The 22,983-nt window shown below is 36.6% G+C and overlaps 1 protein-coding gene across 3 annotated transcripts in view; it reads left to right on the top strand.

Moving 5' to 3' along the window:
* arhgef10la (Rho guanine nucleotide exchange factor (GEF) 10-like a) overlaps window positions 1-21,592 on the top strand; it is a 119,627-nt gene extending 98,035 nt beyond the window's left edge. For all 3 annotated transcript variants that reach the window (XM_055050212.1, XM_055050214.1, XM_055050213.1), the window contains 6 exons: window positions 2,923-3,137; window positions 3,952-4,109; window positions 7,358-7,500; window positions 14,652-14,823; window positions 18,338-18,460; window positions 19,066-21,592. In XM_055050212.1, coding sequence (XP_054906187.1) covers window positions 2,923-3,137; window positions 3,952-4,109; window positions 7,358-7,500; window positions 14,652-14,823; window positions 18,338-18,460; window positions 19,066-19,616 — 1,362 coding nt within the window. In that variant the 3' untranslated portion in view covers window positions 19,617-21,592. The remainder of the gene's footprint in view (window positions 1-2,922; window positions 3,138-3,951; window positions 4,110-7,357; window positions 7,501-14,651; window positions 14,824-18,337; window positions 18,461-19,065) is intronic.
* Window positions 21,593-22,983: the final 1,391 nt, after the last annotated feature.

Consider the following 22,983-nt stretch of genomic DNA (forward strand, 5'->3'; position numbering starts at 1 on the left):
AATGTTTGCCTGAATGCCTTCACCTTCCCCGTCCCACTTTTTCTACCCTCATAGTTCTCGTTCTTGGGAACAAAATCGCCTCAAATGCTGCCTTTTTGCTTCCTTTTGTGTACAACAAGAATACATGTGCTGTGGAGAAAAGTGTATATGCATCCATGTCAGGGTTAATAAAGAAACTCTTAGCCTTCAGTTTTTTACTTTATATTAAGTGAATTCAGACAAAGCCACTTCATTCTGCTTTTTTCACTGGTTTCATAGCAACAATCTACTCAGTGCTACCAGAGCATTTACTGATTTAGGTTTGTGATTAAAGCAGAACAAAACTGCATTGCACAACTTTTGTGCAGGACTCAACTCCAGTTGTTTCGTATTTTATATAAATGGAAATGATGTCACTACACAGTATTTTCAACAGATACTTACAACTTAAATTAGAAGAATATGAGAAAAGAATGTTAAAATGCCTGGCTGAGTCTGCACTGCTTCTGGCTGTTGTTCTTCAGTGACTTGAAACTGTTCTGTTTTGGAGGGGGGAGTCTTTGCTGCAAGATGAGTGCTCCCAATCTTCTTTTCACCCTGTGCAACAGACCATTATTTGTTCTGGCTCATTTTCAAGAGCCCAAAGGATTGCTCCTGTCCAGATTCTGTGTGCTGATACAAATCAAACAAATGATTGCATGCAAATAAGGATGAGTGTTGCAGAGAAAAGCTAAAGACTATATTTAGCCCATGTCTCACTCACATGTTATGATTTATCCAGAGGAAATAATTCCTTGCTGTCTTTACAGCAAGCAGGTGGGATTTTTTTTTCTAAGAAAGTCATGTTTGCTTGACTTCCTACAGGCATAACAGTTTAAATCACATTAGAACCAAAACACAACGCAGGAATTGTTTGACAATGACAACAATGCCACCTTAACTGGAATTTCATCAGAGAGAGTTTGGATGACTTCTGTTTTCCTATTTTATTTCAGCACTGGGAATTAAAAGGAAACTTAAAACCAATACAACACTGGTTCATACAAAGTCAAGCCCCAATTAAATGTTGGCTTGTTAGATTTCCACTCACTCTGACATGTTGGTTCCTCTTGCACTCGTTATGACTGGTGTAGTTTCATGTTAATATCTTGCTGTCTTTCTTAGTATGGTATCGTTTTTATTGCCCTTTTGCTCTTGGAAGTCTCAAAGACATGTTTAGAAGCTGCATGAGCAAATTATTTTCCAAACTGCGACCAAACACCATAGACTCCCAGCTGCTCTATGTTGATATTTAATTTCATTGGTCCTGAAAACAGGATCTGAAAGTGTATGGCATGACCTTGTATAATTTCTTATAAGAAGTCAGTTCAGTTAATTGAAAATGATTTTATTTTTATTTTATCTTGACTGTAGCAATATATCTCACATTTGATCTAGGCAGCAAAAAAAAAAAGAAAACTCATTGTCAGGCAACTCAAAGCTCTTCAGAAACTTATGAGACCCTCTCTGTTCTTCAGTGATGAAAAGATTGTAGACATTTAGATGATTGTTTGATCTTCTTGGGATGATATTATGCAATGTGCTATGAAAAAAGAGTGGGGGGATAAAAAGTGACAAGGTCTGAAAGAATCAATGATCCACACATTTTTTTAAAACCTCCATTGTTGACTTCTAAGAAACATTCAAACTAAGACAAGTTGTCCTCTGACCTTCATAATTTAAAGATATGTAAAACAGTTTAACAATAACCTGAGGACAACTGCTTTATGAACTTTCTCAGTTTCAATAGAATAATCTTTGTAATAAGTATGCCATCAGGTAACTTAACATTTGCATAGCTGAATGAAAAATACATTACTAACTTCAAAATGCATGAATATCAATAAACCAGTCATTGGTGATCAACTTTCAAAATTGTATTTAATTAATCAGTCAAATAAAATGTATCTCAAACATCGATTACACCTTTCTACTGAATGACAAACTTTACCCGTTATTAAAAAAAGACTTTACTAATGTTTTAACGAAAAATCAGTCTCATGTGATAAAGAAATGACCATTTTATTCATGATAATACATTAAATTTTGTTTTAAATTAGGAGGGATGGTTAGAAATGAGAAAGAGAATTAAGAGATTAAGAGATTCCAAAATCTTATTTCACCACTGTAATCCAGCAGCTCTCAGAACCTGACTGCTATTTTTCTCCTTTCTTTTCAGAAATGAGTTGGCTTCTCTTGATTTATTTCTCACTCCTGGATTTTGGAATATTCTGCAAGTTCCTCACATTCATACCATGCAGTCAATACAAAGCTCATGCTCTCAAAAGCCACAAATATATCCATGACATGGAAATAAATAAAAAAAAAAGATTCTTAGACAAATAGACAACTTACCATGTACAATAAAAAATAAAAATTATAGCACCAGTCTCTAAAGGTTGATCAAGCGTCTTGACTGGGTGGGATCCAGCTACTTTGATGGACAAAAGCTTTTTTGAGAGATCGACTTTGTGCATGCTTTATGCCATACAGCAGCTTCGTGGCGGGAAAAGCTTCAAGACTCCTCACAAGGCTCATCACCCAATGAGAAATAGATTTTAGTGTAACCATGACAGCAGGTTGTAGGGGAGGAAGACTGAGTTACAAAAGTATGAGCAATTACCTCAATCATAATAATAGTAATTTTCCTGTAACCAAAATGTTAAATATTCAAATTATTTTAATGTAGTCATTAAAATAGCTAATGACTATCTTAGTTATTCACTAATGTCACTCTAAACGCTAAACTAAGCAAACATTTTCTGTAATTTATAAAATCCATCTGAAGTTTTCAGGATATCACAGAGTTGAAAGGTTAAATTTTAAAAACAGTATTTCTTGCTTAAGTCTTTCTTTCTTAAGCCTTTGTCCTTTTTCAATGAGATTTTATTTTGTTCCATACAGGTGGCTGGTGCAGGTGAAGGTTTTCAGGGCCACATAGAGATTTTTTCCCTCAACAGGCCTACCCCACGGGCTATGAAGAGCCTACAGATCAGTTCTGCGATTCGATGCTTGGAGTATGTGCAGGCACCTTCACCAACAGAAGAGGAAGACGTGGGCATTCATAAGGGCACCACAGGGACCGGTACTAACATTTGTGTTGGATTAGATGATGGCCGGTAAGCATTTTATCCTTAAAAATGTAACAAAATGCCTTTCAGTACACCTTTGTTTATCTTTTGTCATAAAATACAATCATATAGTATCATTTGTCAAGGCCCTATAAGATTTTCAATTGTAAAGATTTGCTTGTCAATATTTCATCAAAACAAGAAGTCAGAGTTGATATCCCTGCATCGTATCAATACTGCCACTTGTGCAAAGATCAGTTTCATTTTTAAATCCAATAAAGCTTTTGATACCCTCACTGAGGAGATCAAAGGTTTAGAGGATAGATTTAATCTCAGTTTCCAGTCACAGCGACAGTGAATAGATTTTTGATTTTCTCACAGAAAGCACACTCAGATAACACATTGTTACCATTGTATGTATCTTTAAGTAAGAAGTAATGATTGTGGGGTGTTTTTAGTCACAGATGTGACTGAAAAAAAAACAGATTAAGGCAGTTTACTTGTGCTGACTCATTATCCTTCAGTTAATGTAATCTATCCAGGGAAAAAATTCATCTAGCTATGCAAAAAATTAAAAAGAAAAACAAATTAACAATTTCAGGTCTCATAAGACTGTCAGCTCCAATGCTGCATATTTTTTTATTTTTCCAGAGATAAATAAACAGCAATATGCAGTTTTCATTGTGAGGAGAATAAGATGCTGCAAAGTTCAGGTGGCATTTAAAGCAGGCAAAAGACAGAGTGGTTCCACATGTGAAATGCTTTGTGCACTGCTAAATCAAACTGCATGAAAACGAGCTATTCTGTCATTTCAAATGACACTCATTTATCATGTTTGCTCGTGCTACTTTTGTGCTTTCAGCATTCTGGTCTATGGGAGCGCGGACGCTGCAGCACAATGCCTGCTGACCCTCCACAACCCAGAGGGCTGCCCTGTACTGTGCCTGAAGCACTCCGCTCGCTTCCTGTTTGCAGGTTTGCGGAATGGTACAGTGATGGTTTATGGAAGAAATAACAATGGTAAGGTTCTTGGTTAGTCCCTCTGTCTCTGTACTAATGGCTTTATTTTTTTTCTGTTATTGGGAATATCTTATCTTAAGTGTAGTCCCTCTAAAGGTAAAAACATTTTTATTGTAATGCTAAACAAATTTCAAAACAATTCAATAAAAACAACAAATGCATCTTGGAATGATTGTATTAACTTATTTTTATGCTTATATTTACAACCCTGGAAAACCATACAAAAAGAAAGCAATATATCTTTTTTTAAAGTTAGTTTATATTTTTTTGTCATGCTAGTTTATTTCAATCAATCAATCAATCAAATTTTATTTGTATAGCACATTTCAGCTACAAGGCATTTCAAAGTGCTTTACATCATAAACACAAAACACAAAGGCATGCAACATAGAATAAAATACCAAGGTTTTTTTTTTTTTTTTCCCCCTTTCCCTCTTTTTTCCCTTTCTTCCCCCTTCCCTTTGACACGGAATTAAAGCGCCTGTTACCGCCGGACTCCGCCGTCCGTTTAACCACGGGTATTCGCCGGGCCCCGTTGCCCACAACAGGGAAAAAAATAAATAAATAAAATAAATAAATAATTATTACATACATATCCACAAAATCAAATCCATACATATTACATTTCAAATGCAACTCTAAACAGGTGCGTTTTTACTTGAGATTTGAAGGAAGTCAGGGTTTCCGCTGTTTTACAGTTTTCTGGAAGTTTGTTCCAAATTTTTGGTCCATAGATGCTGAAAGCTGTTTCTCCTCTTTTGGTTCTGGTTCTGGGGATGCAGAGCAGACCAGAACCAGAAGACCTGAGAGGTCTGGAAGGTTGATACAACAACAGCAGATCTTTGATGTATTGTGGTGCTAAACCGTTCAGTGATTTGTAAACTAACAACAGTATTTAAAATCTATTCTTTGAGCTACAGGGAGCCAGTGGAGGGACTTTAAAACTGGTGTTATGTGCTCTATCTTCCTGGTTTTAGTGAGAACATCAGCAGCAGCATTCTGGATCAGTTGCAGCTGTTTGATTGATTTGTTGGACAGGCCTGTGAAGATGCTGTTGCAATAATCAATGTGACTAAAGACAAACGCATGAATGAGTTTCTCTAGATCTGGCTGAGACATTAGTCCTCTAATCCTGGAGATGTTCTTCAGGTGATAGAAGGCCGATATTTATTCATATTGAATCATCAGATGATTTGGGTGTTTTATGTTCTAACAACATGATTGGGCCATTTATAAGCGTTCTTCAAACCTTGAAATAATTATTGTAATAGTTTTCACACTTCACATAGCTGTCACAAAAATTATTGTATTCAAGGTAAACTTGTTATTTAATTTCCCTATAAATATTGGTGTTTGGGAAATAAAATCACAGAATATATTCATTCTTTTTGAGCTTCCAAAAAAGCTTCCTGTAAATTACTTTTTGTCATCATGTTTTTTCCCTTTCCTTCAGAGGGATTTTTCACACCCACTGCAAATATGAACGTAACACTTCACCATGTGGTAGATGGCATGCCATGTTTAGTCAGGCGTTGCACAAGGCCAATGGGGCTTAACACCATCGCAGAAAAGGTTTGCACTCTTCAGAGCCAGCAGGAGCACAATAGCTCTATCAGTGGGTTCCTTTTACCTGGCCAAAGTATGTCAGCGTGCCTGTCTGCCTACTGCGCTCCCCACTTCTCCCAAGCTGAGAGAATGATTAATTACACCAAGCTGCTGCATGCTGATTAAATATTACTATTCATGCTTTATAGATATATATAACAATAAAGGACAGGAGAAGAGCTCCCGAGGGTGTCAGAGAATGTTTGTGGATTTGGCACACCTGTTAAAGATTCATGCCCTTGTCAAGCATGATACTGTCTGTAACAACCAGAAAATACAGTTACCTGACACTTGCCCCCAAAAAAATCTGACATTAAAACATTGCTGCTTTGTTTTAGGTTTGCTTTCTCAAGACATTCCATCAAACATCAGGCTAGCTCTCTTTAAATTTCACTAAAAATGATGAGAAATTTGATTCTATGTGACAAGCCCATTCACTGTGTTTAGGTACATCAACACTAGACCGATGTCTGAAACTGCTGATATTATTGGATGTGTATTGGTCAAAAGTTTCACATTTAGATGAGACTGCGAAGACACCTTGAATCCGCCGATGTTTTTGTTGTTATCTGTCTGTGCATGCATAGAACAAACCCTGCAGCCTAGAGTTCTAAGCATGTTTGCTTTCACACCTGCAGAGTACTTCACACCTACATGGGGGGGAGAGGTTTAGCGAAAAGTTCCACTATGAGATCTGGTTTCAAAAAATGCCAATGTCTGAGATTCTGTTGACGAGAGACATGGAAGTGCGCATCTGAATCGCAACAAAAATGCTACAGTTTCACTGAAAATCGGCACTGTGTAAATGTGGCCTTAAAGATGGAGAAATGCTGTCAAGGCTTTGGCTAACCGAGGATCAGAGGCGCATTTGCAAGTGTGAATTTTGAAAAGGTGGGAAAATGACCTTTACAACATGCCAAACAATTAACCTGTGGAAGTCAGAAGGTATTCTTCTATGAAAGGGAAAAATAAACAACTGAAAATGTTAATTAAATGGCTGAATGCACCCCATTCTTTAATTTCCCTTCATTAAGGCACAGCAAATAGAAAGGCTTGTGTAATCCCCTTTAAAATGGGCTTTTATGTTACCTGCAAGGTCTGCCTTGTGATTAGGACTCCAAGAAAAAGGTCTGCTTCACTTTCACACCAATAAGGCAAAATGATCTGATGAGACATTGAGAACTGAAGTTCCTTTCAAACAGGGACAGAAGCTGGTGATAACACAGTGGGAGAGTGCATTAAAGTTTACTCGGAACTTATTAGTATGTGGGTGGAGAAGAAGCAAATGTTGTTCTGCACAGTGTGTGATGATTTACAGTGTCACTTTTTTTATTCAACTAGAAGACCATAGTTCTATTCAACTCACTGTGAATATTCTGTCACATCACTTGTTTCACAGAAACAGGAAAAAATAACTACTTTACTGAACCCTTTTCATTAATATTCTAGCTGTTTTGATAAGTTAACTCACTGAAACTGGTGGGTCAAGTTGATCACAATTGCCTCACTTCATATGACACTGTTAGTGTAAATGCTGAGGGCCTGTTTTTGTAGTTTATTAGCTACCTTGGGGGGGAAAAAGCCAGTGATTTTTTGACTTTTCTGTTCATCTTTGAGATAAAAAGGTTTATGTGTTATTGCAGATGACCTCTGGGACCCTGAATCTCCGATATGTGTTAGCCTGGGAGCGGAGCCAATTCGGACTTTGCTGGTGCTGGATGAATCTGTGTGGGCAAGCTGTGGGAACTCTGTCACAGTCATACAAATATCTACCCTTACAACTCAGGTAAACAAACCCCTGTATTATTCTAAAACTCTGTTTTGTGGGTAAAAATTTTCATCACAAAATTTCTTTTTCAACAGAAAAATACATTTTCTGTTTTCTGTTATGTGTTTTCTTCTTTCACAAAAGAAGAAAACATACAGCTGTCCGCAGCTGCTGAATGTAAGTAATAAAGTAACTTGTAATCCAGTAATCAGTAAAGTAACTAAGATATATTTTTACAGAGTAATCAGAAATCTAGTTGCTTTTTCGAGGTAACCATCACTTTTAAAACCCCCTGTCTATACAAAGGCATTTTATTGCTGAAGTATAAAAATATCCTTTATAGTAAAAACAATTCAGAAATACTACTTTGAAAACAAAAAAAGGGAATGAATTATTCTATTAATCCTAACATATTCTATCAATAAAATTCTGTAATTATTTTAACTAAAACATTGTTAAAGCTTTAGAGAACCTACAAGACATTATGTTATCTATACATATTTTCTGTGCAACATTTGAGGTAATATTCTTTCATTTCAGAGAAGATTTATGAATACAACCTTTGAGAGCCAGCAATCTAATCTGCAATGTCATCAAGATTTACTGCCACTGGAGCTACTACATGGACAATGAGGCAGGCCCTCTTGTAGATTCATAAAAAATGTGTAGAAGCCCTACACAAATAAGCTATACTGCAGGAACTGTGAGTGATGATACAGTGCCTTGCACTATCATTTTCTAAAAGTCAAATGGGCGGTTGTGTCTGTCATTATTTCCATTTTTGTGCAGTTATCCTCCGAGGTGTTCTCTCCTTTTGATATGTCATTAAGACTGTAGAGCAGTGCAAGTTTTCTGGCTGTGGTCTATGATAATGAATGACATAAAATCAAATTATTCTGGGCAAGGTAAACATGATCCTGAGAGACCAAACTGAAACCCATTACTATTTAACTATATGTCCCAGGTGCTAGGACATAGTTGAATAAATAGATTGAGTTTTATGTTGGAGAAAAAAATAGCATGTGTAGTAAATATATGCAGGCTGGATACGTTTACATTTTACTGATAGCATTGATAACATTTAACACGCAAAAAAAAAAAAAATGAAGCAAGAGTTTCTCTTTTTTACAGTTTTAGCTTTAGTCCATTTTTAGGAGAATATCATCTAGATCAGATACAATCTTCATTTTAACATGTAATGTAAATGTAGTTAAGTTTCAGCTCGCCACCGAGCAGTTGCTGATTCGTCTGTGTGAAATTGAACTCCCTGAGCCCATAAACCTCCGTATGCATCACTAGCACTTTTTCTGCATGTGTCCAAATGTGATTTATTTGGTTGTTTTGAACAAAGACCACTTTCTCAGCATCTTTTAGCATGTACACTGAACAGTAAATTTCAAATTCTTATCTCAAACAAACTGAGGCATTCTCTTAGAGAACTTCCTTCAACAACTAAACAAATGTTTGGTCATATTTTACTGAATGTCCTTGTGCAAATTAAAACTGGGTAGTTGTCAACATGCAACAATGCACAGTGCAGTATTTGCCATGTGGCTGCAAAATCACCCCCTCTTTCTGAAATGAAGTGCTTTAGATGGTTGTCTGATTTCTCTTGAGCCCTTCTAATTGACTTGTTTCATCCTATTCTTTATTTTACAATTCTGTATGAATGCTAAGGTTTTATAAATTGTATGAATTGGAGCATAAAAATTCAGTATTCCTTGCAAGATCAGTTACATAAAACCAAAGGAGAAAAAAGAATACTATGAATGAAAATGATAAAAACTGTTTAGGCAGGGTTACATAGGATATTACTTTGGAACATTTAAGTTTGTCCTGACAAGATGTTATGTGGATTTGGGATCAGCAAGATTATAAAAGTACTGTTATTGTGCAATAACCAGAAAGTTTCACAAGGCTTTTTACAACCAATCAACTGTCCATTCTTCCATCATGAAAATAATCTTTAAAAAGTGGAAAATGTTCAAAGCAAAATAGAGGTATTCAAGGCAATTCTTCCAAAAGTTTGATACATCCCTTTATTTTATCTTGCTACTCAAAGAAATTGCAAAAAATTATTCCCTCCCCTAAGTCTCAGATAGCATTTAAATACTGAATATTATTGCAGCACCATTGTAAGAAGCATAAACCCCCCAGCCCCTCCTACGCTTTTAAAAAGGTTTGTCAAAGAGCAACAATTCATAACGCTGAATTTAGCATCTGGAGTCCTTGAACGCCAACACTGGAAGCTTAAATGGGAAATAAGATTGGTCTACAGAAGAAAGGAGTCAAAGTGTTTTATTGGAGTGTATTGGACACAATTCCTAAACACATGTAATGAGGACTAATACCAACTCAAAGAAGGCCATTAATTTAGATTGTTGCTTGTCCTTAAGTGCGTTACAATGTAATTTCTACTCTGTTTTTTCCCAACAAAGTTCTCGTTATATAATTTATGACATAGTGAAATACACCATATGTTGTTTGCTTATCTGAGGTTGCAATTGCCTAATTTTAGCACCAGCCATGGCTTTTTAAAATACATCCTGATTTCCAAACCTTCGTTTTCTAACATGGTGTAATTACTCATTATCATGGCTGTAAGCTGCAGCAAATGAGGAGAAGCAGTTGACAAATCTGGACTTTCACTAAAAGGACAGCTGCTTACCAAGTCTGCTCCAGGATCCACATAATCAGGAAAGAGCTGAGCTTGAAATGTCTCCTTTTGTTCATCACCTCTTCTTCCCTCTCTCAGTCCTCGAGAGAATCATGCTTAAGCAGCTGATTGGCCACGCAATGAAAGCACAGTTCTGGTTCAGGGTGTCTCCCAGAGAGCTTTGCAGGTCAGCTCTGTTTACCTCTTTGCTAACCTTGTCTTACTCCATAATGTGGACCCAAGGGTATGAGCTGCACAGGAGCCACTGTGCATGTAAAGAACCTGAACAAGAATAATGCTTTCTCTTCCGAGAAGATAGGACAGGTTTAAACCATCACTTCCTTGGTTTCCTTGTTTTTCTGCATGAATTATCATTGTTTTGTAAAATTTGCTGCGCTTTTAAATTGTTTTTTTTGACAACTTTAGTGGACACCACAGACCCTGTTTAATTTTCTGCAACTGATCCTGCAGTCAAGCATCTTGTGTTACAAGTCTTGAATTCTAAATCTGTTGTTATTTAAAAATAACCTTTACCGTTTCTGGGAGAACAAGACTGTTTCCTGTGGTTTCTAAATTGACACCAGCAGAATCCTAAGGAAGTTTGATAGCACTAACAGATTTGTTTTAGCCTTCATCTTTGTATTATTTCATTACATTGCCTACCCACAACTGGGATAAATGAAAATTATGTACGTACAAGATGACCAAATTATATCAGAAATAAATTAAGTCTTAGCGGCTAAAGCAGCTGTTTTATAAACCTTTCAGACCAAATCTGGGAATTTTTTTATCTTAACGGAAAAAAAAGCCAACATGTCAATTGGCGACAAAAGGGTCAGCAAATACCTTTGGTCATTCAAGATACTCAATCATAATAAAATAATTGCTGAATGTATATTTTTCTAAATGAGGGCTGAATTGTTCCATAATGTTCAAAGTGAAAATATTATCATATTGTAATTAATCATATTTTTTGCTCTTAATTTCAAAGAACCATGTTTCCGCAGTACAAAATATTTATGTCTTAGTACCTATGTCATTTTTGAAGTGTTTGTATCATGACAACCCTACTTTTTATGTTATAACAACTAAAGCAAATTTGCATTCAGCTAAAATCCAAATTGGTGGCCCAAAGCTTCACAAAAAAATAAGTGAATGGAAATTGTCTACAAAATTTAGTTTATTTGTCTGTATGACCATTTTAAATATTTTTAAATGTCTTAAACTCTTTCTTATCCCCCATTGTGGGCTAGTATTATCCTTTGGAGACAACAAAATCTGAATTCATGTAGCTCTCTTTTCACAATCAAAGTGACTGGATTTATACCCTTCTGAATATTTCTTAGAGAACAGGGGTGAGCGCTGAAAGTTAAGTGGCAGAGATATTAAAATGATGTCTCAGTGGGCTATTTTGTTGCTGAGCGGTCTGTGGCATTGGCTCATTATTATTGTTTCTTTTTGCAAAACCTATTACAGCCATGCTCTGAACCACTCTCTGCCAAGGTCCATTTCTTATAAAACTCTTAGTTTTGATTTTTATTTTTTTTAAACCACTTTACTTTTAACAGAAGCCTTAAAGTGTAAGTGAAATAGCAAAAATATTAACTATGGACCCAATTTACATTTAATCAGAGCATATAAAAGGGCTAAATAGCAGCAGGAATTTAAAATGACAATCTGATTTTGAAACAGATTAATTGGAGAGAAAATTAAGAAAATCTCAGCCTATGAAGTAAAGTTTTATCTACAATTTAGTCAAGACAATAAGGGTTGATTGAATCTGCTGATAGCCCCAACGCTTTTGCTTTAGATAGCCCGATCTTTTTGTTAAAGGCCACTGCAGAGGTCTCTTTCACTCAGATTCTACCATGCCTTAACGTAAAAGGACATGTATGGTGCTTACGGGCTCTGATCAGTACTTACTGGCACCCCTTGTTCTTTTCTTTACTATATTATTTGCTGCTCCTCTTGGTTTAACCTATCACTCAGCTGCCCTCTCCACTCCTTCGCCCTCACAGTGGAGATGTGGATTCAGCTCATGGCAAAGGACAAAGACACCTTGTCGCCTGGTGTAATGAAGGACTAATGAGCTGTTCAGACCAGCTGTAGTGTTTGCAACTTTGGCTCTGCTGTTATTTCCCACCGCTGGAGGTGGACTATAGGAGGGATGTTGCCGTTAGTGTGACACTGCCGAGCTGAGTGGAAAAGGGCACATTACTACTGTCAAGCTTCACTGACTACCTCATCTTGCTGGATTCAGTAGAATAATACCAGATTGTTGGTTGGGGGCAACATTGTGACTTGTACTTATCCCTGTATATGACACAGCTCAGCAGGCATTCAGCACATTTGGTCCACAGTGACTATGTATCATAAAATGTTTAGGGAATTCGGCTATTTAGTGTAAAGCTAGATTAAATGCATATATTACTTTACTATAAATATTAAAGACCTGCTTTAATAAAAGCCTCTTTTGTGATTTACTTTTCTGAACTTCTTTGGTCTCCTGTGATATACTGTTCTTCACGTAACAGAATGCCCTCCAGGTGGTTTCAGACATATGGTTGGCAAGATGGCAGTCTGCAACCACAGTATGTCAGAAATTGATGAGCTGAAAGTCGCTGTTAGCTCCACCATGCTTGATAATGATTAATGTGATAATTATGCCATGCAACATATAGAAAGATGAAACTCTGAACACTGTTTTTGTGCAAGCTTGTCCTGTTTGATTAAAAGTGGGTTACAGAGGGTAAAATTTACCTTCTAATTATAAATATTTAGCTTTTTGATCACTGCAAAAACACTGGGATGTATTATATATAGTTTCCCAGCTATATAAGGCACCCGCTGCTGGAGCATCAATTAGAGAAAAAAACATCAAAGGCTTCTTTTCCCTAATTTCAAACAAAGGAAGGCCTACTGGCAAGGGCGCACAAACAGGTGGTAATCCCTGTCTGCCAGTGCATTTGGGTTGGGGTGGGTGGTAAATTCTCATCCTCATTCAGTCACCCTGAACCCAGAGCTGAGTAATTGCCCAGTTTTATGCAACTTGTGTATTGACGATGATATGAGTTCCAAGATTATGCCCAAACCTCCCCTTGTCACGCCAAAGACCGCAGGGGCTGCATGTGTTTCCACGATAAGGCTCATTGCATTTATTTCAAACAACTCATTAAGACTGTGTGCCTGAAACTCTTGCTACATAGAAGCTGCACAAATGATGCAAAAAAGCATTCTCTGTGGATCTGGGACTATGCGAATTACAAAATTAGGAGGGACATTTAGATCTAATTTGCAAAAGCAAGTTTATGGCAACAAATGGATGTGATTTGAGGGTCTCCGCTGACCCCATCAATCACCATTAACAACCGATAAACAAATGCTTTAAACTGTTTAAAATGGGGGGTAGTGAGGGTTTAAATAGTTTATTTAGAATAATGATTGAAATATTTAAACTCATTAGCTAAGTCTGCAGAAATCAATATTTCCTATTATGTGAATGTATAGAGTAGGTTGTAAATATATTCCTCAACCCTGAACATTTTTCTATTCTCATTTTTTGTCAAACTTCAGTGTATTTTATCTGCTTATGTGACCCCATCGCCAACCTCCTCTTGTTTTCTGGAGAAAGATAGGTTGGGTATTGTGGGAAAAACTTGCAAGAACTTTACATATAAACAGAAAACTTACTAAGCATCTGAAAGAGTAACTAATAAACTATATCAACTTTTTTTTGTACATAAAGTATCGAAATTTCTTCCTAATGGTACTTTCTTAATGTTTCTGTGCAAATTTTTACAATCCAATGTAAACGTGTTTAATTCAGCGATATCTTACCTACGGTCATCTCAGTGGTGGTTTCTACAGTTGAATTTTCCCATTGGTCACAAGCTTTACGTCACACAGAACCGCATTTGGGCATAAAAACATCCCACTGATACAGGCCAGTGCTTGCAAATCAGGAGTTGGAACTGCATTGATCACTACTGTTTCAGCTTTGCACATGTGTGAAATATTCTCTCTGTGAACATGAAGTGGCATGGGGCTCCTCTGCTCAGACTGCTGGTGGTATGCTGGAGAACGGATGGCTGTGTATGACTGACTGCTGTGCTGAGGAAGCGCTCAGGACTCACTGCAGCACACTCACTCAGGACACAGCAGGGCTGCTGCAGAGCGACTGGTGCCTGCACACATTGCCGTAATAAAAGTCTCCACTAACAAAAAACTTAAGATATTTGTCAGGAGTTACTTTTTTGAAAAAGAAAAAAAAAGGAGGAGTTCAAAAAGTTACTAAATATAGTGAAGAAGTGGCAACATATTCTTTCATCTTGACCACAGCCCTACTTAACCCCCTCCACTCATCCCCACACTTGGTTGTGCCCCTCTTTGTCTCTTGGCTGCTTCCACTTTGTTGGAATCTTTCAAAATTCCAACAAAGTCGGGGGCGAGTTAATGCTTTCACAGGGGTATTATTTACGCTTTAATTGTTAATCCATATATTTTTTTATTACAGAAATTTGAAGTCCATCCAAACCCAATGATCAGCGTTACCCATATGGCCTGTGCTGGTGGAGGAGTGTGGATGGCCTTCTCGGAGGGCTCCTCTATTCGTCTCTTTCATACAGAAACACTGGAGCTTCTGCAGGAAATCAACATTTCAACTCGTTCAATGCTGCAGAACACTGGTAAACGCATACCACACATCAGCGCCTTTGTATGCATTCAGGCATGCATATACTTCAGATATAGAAAAAAATTTAGATCATTGATACATAAAATCTTACACAATGGTTTCTGCTATGAACAATTTTCTTACTTTTATGTTGCACTTTGTTCTAAAAATATTTTACTTTGTACCAAATTGAGTAATTTTGTTGGGGGTTTTTTCCCCTTTTTTGGGGGGTTATTTTTGTTTATATGTGGCTGCAAATATGTGTCAACAGGACAAAGAGATTGTTACTCTCCTTAGGTATTGTGGGAAAAACTTGCAAGAACTTTACATATAAACAGAATAACACAGTCCAAAAAGAAACAAAAAGGACAAGACATTTGATCAATGTGAATTTCAAACACATCAAGAAACACTGATCAATCTAAAGCAGACTTGAGTGCAATATACAGTCAGCACAAAAACAATTTCAATAATTCCTTCAACACACATTGTTGAATGTCACACTGACACAAAATATCAGCAAGTTTTAGATAAAACCCTCTCAAATGACTATTTTTTGATGTTCTAATAACAGACAAGCTCATGTTTACGTTTTCTACCAACAAAAATTCATACTGAAAGTTAATTTTAAAAAAGGGTTATGTCAGTATTTAAAAGCTTTCTAAATGATTTATTTTATCATTCAAACAATGGATGATATGTATCAACAGGTAGCCAGAAAACACTGTTTATGAGCATAAAATCTTTGCCAGCTCATATTATTCTCATATTTTGGAGATCGTGAGATGCCACCCCTGGGTTTAAAAGTTTGTTTTGACTAGACCTTGACAGGACCTGGAGAAAAGTTTACATTTGAACTTAAATTTGACTGAGACAAACCATGCTGCAAGGGTTCTTTTTTTCAAATATCATATTATAATGGAAATAAATATTTTTTGAGTTTTGTTTTTTTGATACTGCATATAATTTTCCTGTGTGTCTAGTACCAGTAACCCCACAGTTTTACAGTTTTCATTTTACTTTATTTAGTCCCAGTTTCTTTATCTGATCTGCCATCAAATCCTCTCACCTTCATTTTACATGTCGCTGCTGTTTCAGTCAGTCCATTTAGAATTTCTCAGATGGTGCACTTGCAGTGTTGATTCCTTACAGATGTCTGTTTTACTTGGTTTTTGAGGGAGGAACTATGATAAACATATCACCACCTGTTCATACACCCAGCTCTTTAATCTGAAGTCCTGAAGTTTTGGTAGAATCCCTGCAGTATTTGGGTTCTTTACTCATTAAAAAAAAACTACATCTCACATGAGAAAACCATTTACCTTTTTAAAAACAAAATATAACAACATCTCGCCTTTCATTTTTTCATTTCATCCGATACACCAACACACTGAGGATTTTTGCCTGAAAAAACAAAGCTCAACAACAGGGATGCATTTCAAAGACAAGCATCTTCTCATTTAGTTCAAAGTTGTGTGTTTCTTTTAAGTGCTGGAGTAGAGATTTAAAAGAGGACAGAGTTCCACGATCATGGTATCCAGAAAAAACGACTGGCCTAAAGGTCATTTTCCACTCCTCTCCCTTAAAATATGGAGTATGTGTAAGGAAATGTGGTTGCCTTAAGGTTTGGCCCTGGGGGAAGTTGCAGAATGCAAAAAAGAAAAGAAAAAAAGTTGCCTGGCTCATGTCTATAGGGCCCACAAAGAGAGGAGGATCTTTGACTTAAGTTGTGATTTGTTGAGCTCACAGGAGAAAATAAGCTCCCTAGACACTCTGCAACCACAGAAACGGAACATGAAATTTTGATAGTTTTCCCTCATCACTGGGTTTCAGCTCCCCTAGGTTTCTCCTTGACTTATGCTAGGACATGCAGTAATGATATACCCCCTAATCCTTTCTACTCTAATGTGATTTCTACTCACTAGGGAATTCCAGCTGCAGTAAACAAGAGAGAACTTTCAGAGGCTAAGGAAACTGCTGATCTCTTATGTACTAATGCTTTTAATAGTTCAATCCTTAGGGTGGGAAAAAAAATTCTAAAATATTTTGAGTGACATATTATAAAAGACATGTATCTTTTCACGAAAAATGCCAACTCCCTCATGGCAATGCAGTGTGTACATTGTTGCAAGCACTGGAGGATGGCGATTGCTAGAGGGGTTGCTGTAGCTCTTTAATCTCAACTGCTTTTACATTATCCCTTTTTATCACTCTTGCAAAGACAAAGCATAGTCCCCACATCCCCCGACTTAACTTCAGACTTCATGGTAACCTTTATATTGGGTGTTCATGAGGATCGCTTGCTCACTTAAGCTCCATTAGACTATACAGCAAGGCTAGCAGGTGGGAGAGGAATTAAAATGAAGGATTTTTTTACTGTGCTCTGTCCCTCCAACAAAACTCAACCTAAACACTATTAAATATTTAATTGTCTGGTTATGTTTCATCTTACACATGCAGCATCTGTTTCCTGCATTGGATGATTCATCTTTGTGTACTATAATTAATTAATTAATGACTGAACCTTTTGTACAAAGCATCAAATTTGAAGCATGGCACAGAACAAGCGTGTAAATGCAGCTACACATGCAAATGAGCGTTCACTAGGTTGTGTCAAAATAAGTGTTGGTGTAATTCAATTAAGGTTGCCATGGATGTTAGGATAAGTGGCCTTATAATAACTAAGCCATAATGGAAGACAAAAACATTTGGAATCATGAAAATAATTCAAAACTAAAACCCACATTTATGAACGCTGCTTTAGCCTGGCATTAGATGGAAACAAAGAATGTTCTTGGATGAAAAGAACTCACTTCTCCTCCGCTGGCACTAATATAGAACTGTAAAAAGAAAAGAAGCAAAGATAGATCCTGCTCCTTTTGACATGCTATGTGACAGAATCTAGAAAGTTAACGTTGAAAAAACATCTCTGAGTTACATTTGTCATGTTAACAGAGAACATCAGTATCAGCCCCTGAGTCCAGCTCAGGATATGAGAACATTTTAGAATATATATTGTTTATACATTTCTTAAACCACAGGAAATGATTTGTGTTTATTTTCAGACACGCATTTATATAACATTATCAGACAAAACTGTACAATGCATTTTGTAATATCACTGGTGCGAGAAGTGGAAGAACAACAGAGGGACCAGCTGGCTCCTGTGAGCAACACTACCAGTCATGTCATGTTCTGTTTGACACATGTTTCCAGACACAAACGCCTGTAGAGCAGTGTGTGAAACCACAAAACTCCCATTCAGATCTAGACAGATCTCAAACAAAAAATGTCTGCAATGACTGTGAATGTCTCCAAGAATGTTGGCTTTAATCTGGATTGGCAACAAGAAACTAAGTCCAAGTTTTTGGAAACTGCTTCAAAGATTAGATTTACAACAGCCCTAGGAAATAATAAGTTTTTTTCTCATACTTTTATTAGGGCATACTGTAAGTTTGGCTGTGTTATTCTCTTACAATAGCCGACAAGAAAAAATCCATTTTCTGTCTATGTTTTCAACATTACAGGTCAAAAGAACATGCGAGTGACAAGTCTTCTAATTTGCCAAGGGTTGTTATGGGTGGGAACAGCCCAAGGTTTAATCATCACTCTTCCAGTTCCCAAACTGGAGGGCATCCCCAAAATAACAGGTATGGCTGAACATAATCTTCTGAGGTCAGAAGAGACAGGAAGAAACTGTTTTTGATGGAAAATTACTCTGTACTGTCCATTATAGAGGTCACACTTCACAGTTTTGTTATGTGACTGTGGGAATCAGTGCAAATATTGTCAGGCAGCTAATCCACAAATCATTCTGTGATTTATATATATATATATATATATATATATATATATATATATATATATATATATATATATATATATATATATATATATATATATATATATATATATGCAGAATATTTAAAAAATGTTTTGCAGTGCTTAGTTTGTCATACCAAGTGAATAAGGTGGTTACTTCCACACTTGCAGAGCCTTCACTTCCCAGCCACCTTATTGCAAGTGAGTTTATTAAATAATATGTAAATGCCCCACAAGCAATGGGTAGAGTTATTGCTTCAACAGTCACAAAATTATGAAAATAATTTCAGTAAACTGTTAATGGCATGATGGAAAGTGAGGTTCAAGTCATTTTTTATTCCACATTATGCAGCTTGCATAACCTTTTTATTGAGCATGTGATTGACGCCCACCTTGTCCCAGTGTTATTCTTAATGTGCATTCATTTTCACAGGAAAGGGAATGATCTCTCTAAATGCTCATTGTGGACCTGTGGACTTTCTTGTGGCAACCACCAGTACTTTGTCTCCTGATCTGCTCAAGAGAGATTCTGTTGGGGACGGACCAGACTCTGCCTGTGGAGGTGAAGATCGAAGTGACTCCTCCTCACAGGAATCCTTGCAACCTTCCAGTTGCTACAAAGCAGAAGAGAAAGGAAAAGGACGGGGTGTTCTGCTACAGTACAGGTTGCGCTCCACATCAGGACTACCGGGACGGCCGCTGACAGCTCACGGGGACGAGGCCTCCGACTCGTCCCTGGAGTCTTTGGAGCACAGTGTGGAGGATGGATCTATCTACGAACTCAGCGATGACCCGGAAATGTGGGTTCGAGGACGTCCATGTGAGAAGGACGCCGTGCGTAGGGACAGGGTGATATCTTCTGCAGTCATATCAGGAGGAAAAGGTTTTCGTAGACTGAAGGAAGGAGTAGGGATAGGTTCAAGGACAGGTGGAGACTCTTTAGAAAATACTCTTATGGTATGGCAACTCCCACTGACAGTGTAATATGGAGAAAACACAACAGGATTTGTCTTTGTCAACATCTGCTCAACTTTGCCTCGAATCACCTGCTATATAAATTTAGCAGATTTGAATGTATGAGGAAACACTGCCTCTGTCACAGAGCTTGGCATTCTATCATCTATCTCCTTGTGGAAAACGGAAGCTAAGACATGTTTCTGACAGGCACTATCAGTCTAAAAAGATGCTTTAAATGTTCAGGACTGTGTATCACCAGCTTACCAGCGGTGGCAGAGGTCACTACAGATTAGTTCCATGCTGTCATACTGATCTGGTTTCTCCTCCTGCCTTAGTTAAGACTGATATGCCTCACTTTAACCTCATCAAAGCTGCATGTGCTCTGCCACATTTATTTTCTGCAGAGGACTTCAAATAAGAGTGTCCATGGACAGCATGCCTTTGAGGAGAAGCCTTTGTTGAATCCACCATGCTCTGCACAGTTAGAAACGGATGTGTTATATATGTGATCCTGTGGGAGAGATCCCATCAGTCTGGAAGCTGAAGGCAAACATTGCATCACAAAGCACATTAGCATCACTTTATTAGTCTTGCCCGTACAATGTGAACACATAACACCTCCAAATATGTATGAAAAAATAATCTGTGCATTTCTTTAAAAAAATGAAATCTCAATTGTTGCAGTATTTAGAAATGATAAGTGTTTTGCTCTGAACAGCTGGTCAATCTTTTTCTTTGGGTCTGGCATGTCAGTACAAACTTCACAACAATTGATTTTGGAGCTAAGTTACACTGTAATAGAGTTCTCTGATAAACTTTTTTGTACTGGAATTTAAAGATTCTTTACCAAGTTTTGCAAATGATCAAATTTAGTATCTGCAGCCTTTTTTTGCTTCTTTGTTCACTGTCCAGAAAATCAGTGCAAATGTGCACACAAACCAGTTAACTCCCCAAAACAAAGGTTATATCTCAAACACAAGTTACAAATCAATGCAAGATTTGAATGAAACATTGTGGACAGCTGAAAAACAAAGAGAACTTATCATAGGGAAGATTCAGTGTGACTTTATAAGGTGAAATTTTACATCTAACAGGTAGGCATTGTGTCTGTGTCTGTTGCTTTTGTTAAGAAGCATAGTATGAAGAGTTCCAAAAGCAAATTTAATACAACCACTAATCATCGTTTTTTATTTAAATAAATGTTCATGCTAACATAGAACAAACTCCCTATTTTGTAGTTTGTCGGCCTTCATGTTTTAAATCACCTAAAATATTACATAATCCATTGTTAACATGCTAAGAATTTTAAAGACCTTTTTATAAAACAGCGATTAATAATTCAAAAGGAATGTAAATATAAAAGGTACTGTTGGTTCTCTATTGAACTCATACAAGGACCTTGTTTTCTCCCAAAAACTGCAAGAATGTTGAATCAAAAGTGGCATGAGAAGAATTCAGTGGTACAGTGAAAGTTTTAAAAGGTTTTCCTTCAAAATGTCTTACTTGTAAATTGTGTTAGTATTGTCAGACTAGTAGCATGATATTAACCCTTGATTAAGAATGAACCAGAAGGTACATACTTTCAAATGTGATGTTAAAGTTTTCTGGCACTTAGATATTAAACTAGAAAACGTTGCATAATTTGATTGAAATAAGAAATGGTGATGATTGCAATTTTCTTTGCCCAACTGAATTCAGCATAGGACTTTCCTTTAGTCAGGAGAGGCTTATTTACTTCCACACCTAAGGTAAATTTGATTTGTAAATAAATTGAACAAGTCCCTCATAGCTGGAAATAAATTCCAACAAAATAGTGTATACTAACAGCAAAAAATATGTACAAGAAAAAAAAAAAGATTAAATGTATGTCGTATTGGACACTGAGATTTTTTTTATATTTTGCCCTAACTGCATGAGTTTCTAAACATTAGACACCAAGTTAAGCATAATCCTTTAAAAGGAAAGGTAATTCTTACTTCCCTGCAATGTTGTTATGAACACATGAGACGTGTATTGCCAGATTATGTAGGATTCAGCCTACTGACACCATAGTGACTGCTTATATCAAGCTTTGTTTTTTTTTTTTTCTTTTGGGAAGAAGAGCAGGAGATATTAGGAGCAATTCTAATACAACTTAATGATTATGTGATATGCACTGTTAACATTTGGTTATCAAGGTACTTTGATTATTTTCCCACATTTTAAAGATGAATGTATGTTTTTGGTGGAGTCATCTGATGACATAGTTCTTGATATTTTGAGTGCTAACATATTTTTACCCCTGCACTGGATTTTCCATGGTATTGATTTTGATGGAAACTGATTCATTTATATCATTTGCATTTACTTACAGTTGACATTCATGTACTCAATACTGAAATAAGAACAAACATACTGTACTTTTAGATGGACAGGCTATTGTACTAAATAAACTTATATTTGATTTTGTAAAGCACAGAACTGATTTCATGTTGTACCGGCAAACTTTATGCTCTTGTGTTAATTAGTTGTTGGCATCATTTACTTTAGTAGTTCAAACTGATATATATATACTTTGGCAAACGTTTCTGTTGAAAATGGCTGGTAAAATAGTAAAACCAGCAAGAATTCATCACAGTTCAGAGTTTGAGTTTGTGATTCCTGCTGCAGTCATTCACTCATGTAGATGCACATTTTTCTTGTGCAGTGAAGCATCAACACAAATATTAAATGGTGAATTCAAACTGAAAGTTAAACATATGTCATATGTTGCCTGTTTTACATGTTTTCTAAGCATACAGTAGTAACATTCATCATTTGTTTGCTGATCACTATTAATGTTATGTCAATTACTACATCCATAAAAGAATTGTAGGAATTGCAAAAGGAAAGTTAGAGGTAAAGTAGACAAAATAAATATTTACTTTAATCCCAGGTGCAGAAAATGAATCCCTAATATTGTAATATCATAGAAACTTTATTCTGTCAGTTTGTTTTTGACAAGCGGTAGGTAGACATGGCTTTTGTTTCTTTAAACTTAAACATATGCAGTGCAGTATCTCACCTTTCTTGGTGAAAAACTGAACGTGATCTCCTCTACTGACCCTGAACAGTTTGTGAATTCTCTTACATTGTATTTCAGCAACAAAGGCAAAATGTTTGGCAAACTAGTCATGAAATCCAGCAGTAAATATGATTAAAAAGGAAGGATTTTTTTTTTTACTTTTAAAACGACAACTACACCACTTGGTCCCTCACAAATGTATTCAGAGTTTCCATTTTGGAATATTTTATATTATGTCACATTTTCACACAGTCACTCCTCTTCCTGCTGACTGAAAATATATTACTACAGTTCATTGCAAGATTAATTTTCTCATACCAGCCTCCTATAGTCCAGTCCTTAATGGCTGGA

Source organism: Poeciliopsis prolifica, unplaced genomic scaffold (genome assembly GCF_027474105.1).
Source record: "Poeciliopsis prolifica strain line A6 unplaced genomic scaffold, Auburn_PproV2 SCAFFOLD030, whole genome shotgun sequence".
Lineage (NCBI taxonomy): Eukaryota > Metazoa > Chordata > Actinopteri > Cyprinodontiformes > Poeciliidae > Poeciliopsis > Poeciliopsis prolifica.